This window comes from Gloeophyllum trabeum (assembly GCF_000344685.1).
Source record: "Gloeophyllum trabeum ATCC 11539 unplaced genomic scaffold GLOTRscaffold_00007, whole genome shotgun sequence".
NCBI classification, from domain to species: domain Eukaryota; kingdom Fungi; phylum Basidiomycota; class Agaricomycetes; order Gloeophyllales; family Gloeophyllaceae; genus Gloeophyllum; species Gloeophyllum trabeum.
This window is the reverse complement of record NW_006920416.1, coordinates 540,208-550,366: the sequence shown is the minus strand read 5'-3', so window position 1 is coordinate 550,366 and position 10,159 is coordinate 540,208. Positions and strand designations below refer to the sequence as shown.

At 55.0% G+C, this 10,159-nt stretch overlaps 3 protein-coding genes across 3 annotated transcripts; all 3 read right to left on the bottom strand.

Moving 5' to 3' along the window:
• Positions 1-343: 343 nt before the first annotated feature.
• GLOTRDRAFT_129384 (uncharacterized protein) lies at positions 344-1,892 on the bottom strand (the record flags this gene model as incomplete). The annotated part of the gene is made up of 6 exons (XM_007868069.1): positions 344-511; positions 569-601; positions 650-1,141; positions 1,191-1,313; positions 1,370-1,666; positions 1,740-1,892. 6 exons carry the CDS (start codon positions 1,890-1,892, stop codon positions 344-346), a joined length of 1,266 nt encoding a protein of 421 aa, XP_007866260.1.
• A 2,074-nt stretch (positions 1,893-3,966) lies between these two features.
• GLOTRDRAFT_129383 (uncharacterized protein) lies at positions 3,967-6,175 on the bottom strand (the record flags this gene model as incomplete). The annotated part of the gene is made up of 2 exons (XM_007868068.1): positions 3,967-5,943; positions 6,005-6,175. 2 exons carry the CDS (start codon positions 6,173-6,175, stop codon positions 3,967-3,969), a joined length of 2,148 nt encoding a protein of 715 aa, XP_007866259.1.
• A 1,936-nt stretch (positions 6,176-8,111) lies between these two features.
• GLOTRDRAFT_93637 (uncharacterized protein) lies at positions 8,112-9,901 on the bottom strand (the record flags this gene model as incomplete). Its single annotated transcript, XM_007868067.1, has 3 exons — positions 8,112-8,399; positions 8,536-9,744; positions 9,800-9,901. The coding sequence occupies 3 exons, from the start codon at positions 9,899-9,901 to the stop codon at positions 8,112-8,114; spliced, it is 1,599 nt and encodes a 532-aa protein (XP_007866258.1).
• Between the last annotated feature and the right edge of the window lie 258 nt (positions 9,902-10,159).

The following is a 10,159-nucleotide window of genomic DNA, read 5'->3' as shown; positions in this document are numbered from 1 at the left end:
CAATGCCTGCGACAGTGGCGTAGGACTGTGGCATTCGTCACGTGACATCATACATCTTCCACGACGTGATATTGCGCGTTTTGCAACTCTCAAATAAATCTATGGTGTAGTATTCAAGTGAGATGCTGAGCGCATCAGGAGCGAAGACATCAGAGAACGTCCACCTCTTTCAGGTTCTCGTGCTATTTCATCGGCTTGAGCGCTGGAGTGAATGATATCATCGGAACGACCAGAGCACACATGTATAGACCTCGCTGTACGATTCCAAAACGACCAGCTCGCTGCTGGCGTCGAAGCACCGCAGGACCCACTTTATTCCCTCTCCCACCACCTTGCTTAACAATCACTGCTTTGCATCGCTCACTATTTGCAGATCCGGGCACGCCTCCAGCAGCCTTTGCATGAACGGGCCCAGTGCGCTGTTGTCCTGCGGCAACAGGGGAGTGCATCTGACGCGCTGCAAGTGGGGGAAGCACGCCAGAGCCTGGAACCACTGCTCCGCGGGAAGTTCCTGATAGTCGCTCTCTGTCAATGAGTCTGACGGCTGTATCACGTACTGGGGACTGACCTCCGAGCCGTCGGTAATCGAAAGCTCCGTGATCTGGCGGGCTACTTAAGCGATTTCTGTAAGCCTTGAGATGCCCTCCACGTGACAACACTCTATCGTCATTATAGATGGATGGGTCTTGATGCCCTCCACTAACTCTTCCCTCCATTTGAGCGTTACTGGATCGGGGTCATCGTCATATGGTTCGTCTGGGTCGTCTGCATTAGGAAGATAGTCCCATTTCCAGGGGGCTTCACCATCCAGGTTGAGTCCACGGATCTTCCGGATGCTCGTAACCGCTCGAGGGTTTCCGAGAATTGCAGCCGTGGTCGGGGCATGACACTCTAATGTATGGAGGTTCGGAAGTGCACCGTCGGAGAGCATCAGCGCCCGCCCTTCCTTGCCAGGGAGCTCAGGAGGGAGCGCCAACTCCTCGAGGGTCGGATGATTATTGAGAAAGTGGCGCAGCGTCTCGGCAGTGCAGGTCGACCCTTCAAGGCGGAGAGAGCGGAGATTCTTCCAAGCGGCGCGTCTCAGCGAAACATCGACGCGTGCGCTGTACTCGAGAAATTTGCTGGAGAGGAAGGTGAGGCTCTGATACGAAACATGAGTAAGGAATATCCAGGCTATGAGTTAGACGAACCGTCAGATCAGGATAGTCGGTAACAGACATGTTGAGCATCGACATCACATCCTGTGTTCCAGGTTCTATGCTAAGCCTATTCGTCATGATATTCAGGGATAACAAGCCCCGGAAGGACGGCAGCTAAACAAGGCTGCGGTGAGCATGGGCTGCTCCCTATAATAAGGGTAACGGCGTACCGGGCAGTCGTAGTCCGTATCCAAGAAGTGCAAATCCACGACGAAGCCCAAGAATTTGAGCACGGACCAGATACCGTCGCTACCTGGAAGCCTCGGGCGAAACCAGCGAAAGCGGCGGAGATTCCGCATAAGCTTCACGGCTTTGATCAGGTCATTTTCGTACTGACTCAATAATTCCTTTGCGTTTCGACTCAGGAAGAGCTGGTCGTTCGTGGCCAGTTCCGCGGCAGGTACACTGAAGGGGCTATTGCGATACTCGGCTGGTAGCCGCTCCTCCGTCGAAAGGGAGTCTATGTCCTGTTTGGCGGGATTATTCGAAAGTATGGTCATCCGGGTGAGCCAGACGCGTCCAGAGCGCGGGCGCGAATACGCGAGTCCGTATGTCGCAGTACTCAAGGTGCGTGGGGGATATGACTGAGGATAGCAGCGTGCTCGTCAGAGCGAAGGACAGGAGATCCTCGCGGCGGTCGACAGAGCAGGCAATGTGGTCCAGTATCTCGGGAGGGAGGTCAACGAGCAACATGGGTACCTAGTGCGGTTCGCATCCATTAATTCACCTACTTATATGTTCGGGCGGAAAGAAAGACTATCACTAGTATCAGGCATGCGGTGATTGCGGCAGCGATATATCCGCCGGAGTCAGACTGACTGTGCCCCAACGGGGGGTCTACCGAAATCATGTTCAGGCTCGCGAAACATAGCGTCGGAGTTGCCATGACAGAAGGACTTCGGCAGGAACGAGCTCACAGTCTAGCAAGCAAGATACAACTGGGATAAACCCAACAAGACAGCCTCTTCCCTGCGAACTTTCCACTGAGACCAGTAGTTCGCCCATTCGATGCGATCGTGAAAACGTCTGCAAGACTAGCAACCTCCTAGACTCTCAGTTTCAATTCATGATCCTCAGTTTATTGAGACTAAATAATGGTTAGAAGTTCAAGATCAAGTGTGGATCTTAGAATAATAACTGCATGATTGCTGCATCATCCCGTCCGTGTCGTTTGCCGTCGCAGAAGATGATCGTCCATTCGAGATGCAGAAGTCCAACCAAGTGAAGCTTTGAATCATCGAGGGCCAACATAGTCAATTCTAGGCGTTACTGACTTCGTCGACGGCGGCGACAAGAGATGGCGGGATATTTCGTGGCAATGCCGGAACTTTATTTGGGCAACGCCACCGTGGCTGCTAGCTGCCATGACTCTGCTTACCATCGATGGATTCACGCACGCTTGCTGGTATCGTATTCGTCGAACCCATACCTCAATAAATCGGCAGCTTCATCGCTCGCCACAGACTTCAGCTTGATATCATGACTGCAACATGGGGGAATGACTGGTTTTTTTGCGAAAGTTCCCCGATAATTCTACAAGGACGTCGATGACTGTCTCAGCCTGTGCACTCGTCCTAGAACGTTCACGCTTCCTGCCGAAAGAGACATTCTGTGGTATCGGAACCGCTGGGACTCGGGACATGGACAGCAAGGTTTTTCACCATCGACACTAGGACGACAGATGATACAGTCTTGCCAATATAGCAGAGGTGGGGCCCCGCTATCCTATGCAACGGTACATATTCAGTCAATAAACTCGGCATCGTAGGAAGGACTCATCGCTGGCGACCTTAACCGTATCTGCCTATTTTCATGCTCCTCGTCTGCACATGGAACCACTACGCCCAAGGATTCTTCAAATCCGTGGTACTGTTCCTGCATCTGATATCGACAGCGCTTTTGTCTCTGTATATGGCAAGCCGCAAGGTAGAGCTGTAAAGACCGCGCGGGATGCGCTGGTTCGATTGTCTGGTGGCCCGGAAATCGCAAGTGTTCCTTAACATCGATCCGCCGTCGACGTGAACGCTGTTGCAGTCCAAGAGGTTTCCTCAGTCAGCGATCGCTCAATTGCAGGTCCGGAACACACCTAACGGAAGGTGTCGTGCTCACGAAGAGTGGTCAGCCTTGTGATCAATCGCCTCGATCTATAGTCCATCTCAGAAGTGGCTCGGAAGCTGACCGGCGTACCTTCGCTGCATCGTACTCTGCAATTTAACCAGAGATGAATGCGCAGTTTCTCTCTGGCCCGTACGGTCCGGCGTCGAAATTGCAACCTGCCTACTAGCGTTACTAGTCGGAGGACACTGCTTGCCAGAAGTCTTGTCTCAGCACTTTGATTTTACTAGCGGATGCCTTCTCTGGCGCGGATTCTAGCTGTCGAAACGGTGAAGGAGGCAATGGCAGTCGTCGAGATTCAGCAAGGTCGGTGGCGCGAACTTTCCTGGTTCATGTTGCTCTCGGTCTTTGCCGCCTCGTGTTTCTTTGGGCGTCTACTGGCACCCTGGACATTAGAATTGGCGCCCAGTATGCGGAGGTCACAATGGTGGTGTCGGCCGTACCTCAGGGAGCGAGAATGAAAAACTCAGAAAATTCACTGGGGATTACAGGCCCATATCAACTTTACATCAGCCGTATTCGTACAGTATCCTTCTGAGACAACTTGAGACCCTCCGAGAAATTTCAACCTCCGTCCCTCATCATTTATCTATTCAGCACACGCATCTTCGACTCCTCAACCATCCTAGCACCCGCGTCTCTGCCGTCAGTATCAGTTCCCGCTGAGCTGGAGCTGCAGCATATTCTCGGGCGGCGCGTCGAAGACCGGGGGAAGGAGCTGGGGGAAATGAATCCAGAGCGGCATCAACGGGGGACGGTCGCTCTCCTCGAGGTTATCCAGCTTAGCCTTTACGCGCAGTATGGCACGATGCTCGAGGTATTCAAGCAGCTCCAGATACCGATGGGCTTCCCGCTGGTCGCGATACCACCAGGGCGTCGACGGGTGCTCTCCGTCAGCGAGCGGAGCTTGCCTTCTCTCGCGCCGGACTGGGATGCCTAGCGTCACTTCGGCCTCGCTGTCACCAGCGTGTGCAGCGGGCGACCTGATTCCGCAACATGTGGAGTATATGACTTCCTCGCCAGTTAGCGTAAGCCCCTTGCATGACGAACAGGGACTGATGCCGGCATTGAAGGCGGCTCCCCGCGGCGTCGACACTGATGCGGTCGTCGCTGTTGCTGGAGAAATCGGTGACGTGGGATAATCCAGTCCTGCCAACGGAAACGGCGGCTCCCTCCCTTCGCTATCCAGGTCCTCATCAAAAGGATCGAATCGGATTGGACAGGGAAGGCGCGACATGCCATAGCGGGCATGGGGACGGCGAGAGTATGCGCGCGACAACATCAATCGCCTGGGGCAGTTTGCAGGACAGGGCCCAGGACATTCAACAAACGGATATATGGCCTGGGTAAGAGCAAGACTGCATGGCTCGGGCGCCGCGGGGAATTGTGTTAGGTCGGGAGCATCCGGAGCCTCAGCTGGCTCGGGAGGAAAGGCGCCTCCTTGCGGCAGCGCAGTGCTCGCGGGCGCTTCGTATGGTGCTGGAACCATTGTTTCCGGTGCTTGATGACCCGTAGGGACGGGCCACGGGCTGGAGTAAGCGTACGGCGCCTCGGGCTCGCCGGCGCCATATCCACTGTTCTGTAAGACGCGAAGGGGTACGGCTGCGGCCTCCTGGCTGACAGCGTTGGGAGGCAAGCTAGATGCGAACGGCCTTGGCTGCCAGTAGTGCGGGGACCAGTCCGTGAGGATGGCCATTCGCGAAAATGAGCCGCCCTCAGCGTAGTCGAGACGGACCGCCATCGACCCGCCCTCTCCTGACGCGGCGTGCTGCCTCTCGATCGCCCAATCCACAAACTGATGTTGCTCCGCCGCAACTGGATATTGTGGCTGATCGTGTGCCGCCGCCGCGGCCGGGTACTGGGTCGATCCATGCTGTTGCAGGATGAACTGTGCCGCTTCCAGTCCCAGAGCGATCGGGTCGTACGGTGGCGGGGAAATGGACGGATGGTCGTGCTGCGAGGCGGCGGAACTCTGGATGCCGTTCGCTCGACCCTGAGCGCTCACGAGCTCGGCTGGTTGCCGGACATGCGACAGTTGAACACACTCTGTCCCCTCCACACCCTTTTCCATCTCCATCACCGGTGAAGACGCATCTACAGTAGTCGTCGGCGGCGGTGGCAGCGTAGCATCAGGGCCTGGTTTCGGGCCAGTAGCCTCGACTTGCTGTGAGGTAGCCGGATCCTGGAGAATCGCCGCTTCTCGTTGAAGTCGGCGAAGGGCTCGCTCTCGTCGCCCTGGCTTTGCCCTCAGGCGAGGGGGCATGTCGCCCGGCGTGGGACTCGGGTCATCGTCTGGTGCCTTGTTCTCCGGCGGCGACAGGACGTTGGTGGCTCCCATTCGTGCGTCGACGGTGTCATGGCCTGCGGCAGGGTCTTGCCGGCAGGCAGCGGGATCATGGCAAATACCCCCCTGCCGTTGGAGGCGCAAAAGTGCACGCTCGCGCCGCCCTGGTCTCACTTTCCTTAGACGAGGCGGCAAGTTAGGCATCAAGGGAGGAATGGCTTCTTGGCATGCTTGCTGTGCCCGTGCTGTGTGCGGATCAATGCAACGAGAGTCGTCGGCCAGAGCAGGTGGCACTAGGACACGATGTCCATTGAGGTCAGTAGTTAGAGGAGTCGTCGAACTCGACTAACAACTGAAGTTAGATATCCACGCATCAAAGCTCGCGGCGCAAAGAGATCGTGCTCACCGTCACATTGATGCCCGTCTGCGTCGCGGTCTTTCCAGCAGTAAGTCGATTTACCACCGTTGCTTCAACGACTCTGGGATGATCGATAACGTGCCTAGTGGCATAGTTGCCTAGCTGTATCGGATTTGTTCTGGTCTGTTCGCCAAAGGCGAACACTGTCGTGGTAGACATGACGACGTGAACAATGTGAAAGTATAGGCAGGCGTTGAGGTCGGTGAGGTGAAGAGGGCAAGGCGAGAGACTCCGCCGGGAGTCGCTCTCACTTATCACTGATTAAGGATCGCATCGGTCCGATGGTTGCCGCAAATGCAGCTTCTCTTGACCGCTCTTTGATGCTGGATGGCTACGCATCACCCTTTCCCCAGCGGTATTTCTCAGGCCATCCTCTGTGCCATCTAGCTGTGACTCACTGCCCTGGATTCTAGTGCGCCAAGCCGCTTCCTTGAGGAGGGGGCGGTGAACCTGAATGCTGGATTTGGGGGTGTCGGTGATGTTCGTGTGGCGCGGGGTGTCTAGGGCCTGGGAAGTTTGACTTATACTTTTATCCATGCTATGCCAGTGCTTGTACCTTCTCCCTGTCGTATCCTCTGCTTTCTCGAATTGATTTCCTGCGTCTGGAATCTCACCTAGTAACGAAGAGGGTGTTATGTTCTTTCGGCCCTTACGCAAATTGTCCCAAGTCGCGCCACACGTCACTAGAATTCACTAGTCTCAGAGCAGTGGCAGAATCCTCTCTAATAGATTTACTGTGTGCCACAACGGTGACTGCTTGAAACAGAGGTTAATCAGTTACCCATGGATTCAGATCGATGGCCCCCGATGATGGTCGCGACAACCGCAACAAGAGGTGGCGCGCCCGACGGCTCACACCATAAATCTCGAATGCTAGGGTGATACCCACAGCAGCACCCGCACGACCTATCGTGTGAGGTCTCTGGAGCCACATCTGGCATGCTATGAATGTGGGGGTCACAATCGAATGCATCGCGAGTCATGGCAGCTTTGACTATAGCATATCAATTCGCTCTTAACTCCAGATTCTATGAAGGATATCACTTCGACTGGATAGGCTTGAGGTGAGACATGTAAATAACGGACATTGTGGTTGATTTCATACGATAGCCAAATCTCTCTGTTCCACTGTAGTAAGTACCTCTTCATTATTGCTGATCAAGACTGATATCTATCTGTTATAGCACCGTTGTCTGCATGTCGCGTAGCACCGCGTTGACGTACAATACGCTGTCAGGAAGCGCGAGTCGCCAGATGCTTGCAGTCACATTGAATGAGCAGCGCACTTCGAGGCGTCGTCGTGAGGGTCTCCATAGTCAAGGCTAGCCCTCCTTTTTCTCCTCTTGCAATGGTTATGATGTACGTGCCTTTAAATTTATGCATCAAGTTGCGCTACAAGCGTGGCTGCAAAGTGGATATTCGACGCTTTCACTTTGTGATGAGCCTGACGTATGCCAGACGATTGGAGGTAGCATCCAGAAGTATGAGCGTTTATATACGAGCCCACGGGCCACGGGATTAGAGACAGGGCCACAGATGCGCAGGTCAGAATTGGAGACCAAGGAGAATCGTGGCCAATTGACGTTCGCCGGAAACAAGCGGAACGTGCGAAGCCACACCCGCGAGCGTTGTCGACGCGTCGGATTACGACGCCGGCTGTTTTTCTGCTGCTCGCTCTCTGTCGTGCACCTGCAATCAGTGCATACTCTCTGTCTGTGATCTCACTCGATTGCGTCCAAAGGAGAACTGGAATTATCGATGCAGTCAGTGGCCCGTCTCTCGCGAAGAGGACGCCTGGGTCGACGTCGCTGTAACTCTCCGATAAGTAACAGGGGCATTTAGCAACACCCTTATGCGAAAGATCTTGTCACGAGATTCATGGAGCTGGAGATTGTTTTCGATATGAATGGAATGGTACATCACGGTGCGACAAATCGCAGAGAAAAAAACCTGAATTCGTCTACCAGTCTCGGTACAAAGTACAAGTATTTCTCCCCTCCTGAATCTACTAGATTATATTTGCAGCGGTCATGAAAGAATGATGGAAGATGAAGCATACAGGAGGGCGGAGATACGTGCCTACACTCAGTCGCTGTTACGCGTCATCGGAATCCCAGGCGGGTTCTAATCTGGTGCAGTTGTCGTAGTCAAACTCAAAAGTGAAGTCGGACGGCTCCGATGTCTCTCTCGGAGGCCATTCACCCCATGGCCGATAAATGTCAGGCCAAGGGATGGTCTGGAAGGGATAGTCCACAGTCAGATCGAACGGAACTTCCTCTGACTGCACAAACTCGATCGTACTTGCACCAGTCCTGGTCGCGCCTGGAGCTGCCGTGGATCTCTCGAGAGGGTTGGTTAATTGGATTGATTCATTGGAAGACATCTATTGACCAAAATTCAGTAATCCTTATGCAGATTCGGTCATTTCAGTTATACCCACGGAATTCGACTCTGTGTCACTATGTTTCTTTGTCTTCCTCACCGCTTGTCACGGACGGAGTCGACGCGTCTGGGGTCACCTGCGCTTTATCGGATCGATGTCTCTTTCTCGGTCCTGTTTGCGGCTCTGGCACCGGAGGCTTGTCCTCGAAGCGATAAGTGGGGTTGTATGGTCCCTCATAGTTCTCATCCTCCCGGTTTCTCTTCGATGTGAGGGAGCTAGGGCTGCGATCCCCGGAAACCTGTATGCAATACTGTTGCTCTGTAGGAAACTTCTCGAGGCCTTCCTGGTAAGGAGCAGAAGATGGGCTGCGGACATTGCATGGAGAAGGCTGTTCGGTTTCTTCTCTGACGCGCTTGTCATTGCTGGTGACGTTTGTCATCCCCACAGTCCTGGGACCTGCCTGCTCTACCTGTGTACCGTGTCTGCCCCGCGCCTGGATGACGTTGCTTATGCCTGTAAGCTGGTCTCCCGCACGCTGCGCTGCAGAATTCGCAGTACCCGCGACAGGCAGGCGGCCTTGCTCCGGAAGCATACGGCTGGGAGTGCCGCTAGCATAGGGTCTCGGGGTAACCATTGGGTGAGGAATACGGGAGGATCCCTCTGCCTTTGCATTGCCCACCGCGCCTCCTGGTTCTTGTCTCCCGCCTGGCACCGGACCAGCAGGTGTTGGCACGCCTTCGGGATGGTCCCTCGTTCGCGTAGGAGCAGGGATCTCACCCCAAACCAACGGAGTGACCCTTCTGGAGCGCCCCTCGTTGCCGAGACCCTCGTTGATGCCCAAGTCGATACTCGTTCTCGCGGCCCTACGTCCGGTACGACCGGCTGCAACACCTGCACCACCAGCAACAACCGGGCGGTCCGCAGACGTTGGGGCTCGTGTGGCCTGAAGCTTCCTGGGTGCAACGCTAGGACGCGAGGTATAGGAGAAGTCCTTTGTCTCTCCAGCAGTCGCTACTTCACTTGCTTCTTCACTCTCGCTATCGTCTGAATCGCCTTGGTACGCGGCCCGTCGCATTGCTTCTCTCATCTCTCGCACACTGAGGAACCCTGGAACGTTGTATGCTACAGCTGGGGCTGACTCAGGCGGCTCGCCCCTTCCTCTCCGAGGGAAGCCATCGATGACTCCGACTGCTCCGTCTTCAAGACGTATATGCAATCCAGAGCTTGGATTTAGGCGCGTGGGGGCGTCTACGGTCGGGATAAGGCTGATGCCCGCAAGGTGTCCGATGTAGCCCGCTGGGACCTGCGCACCGCTCATAGGTCCGCTGTAGATGCTGTACCGTTGCTGTCGACAGCGTCAGGAATGTTATGGTGGAGGAGAAATGTGGCACGTGGCATACCCGATTTGCCTCCGCCATCCTACGCGATCTGTCTAAATTTCCTCTAAAGTTGAAATCTCTTGCTGGATCTTCCCCCTCGTTCGTGGTTGTCTCGCGAGACATCGTGTCATTGCGGAATCTCTTGGGCGTCTGTTGGCGGGCAGTCAGTTATGACACGCATAAGAAGATAGTGGCGGTGGCATACTCCACTCCTTCCGTCGACCACCTGTCTGTGTTGGAGGCGTCTATCACGCCTGGTTCCATTGCTGCTCGACCCAGGCTGTGTCTCAGATGCGCGTGGTGCATCGTGGATATGCCGTACCTGTTGGAACAATATCCTCTGCGTGACTGGAGTGCCCTCGGTTGTCGCCCGGTTAACCA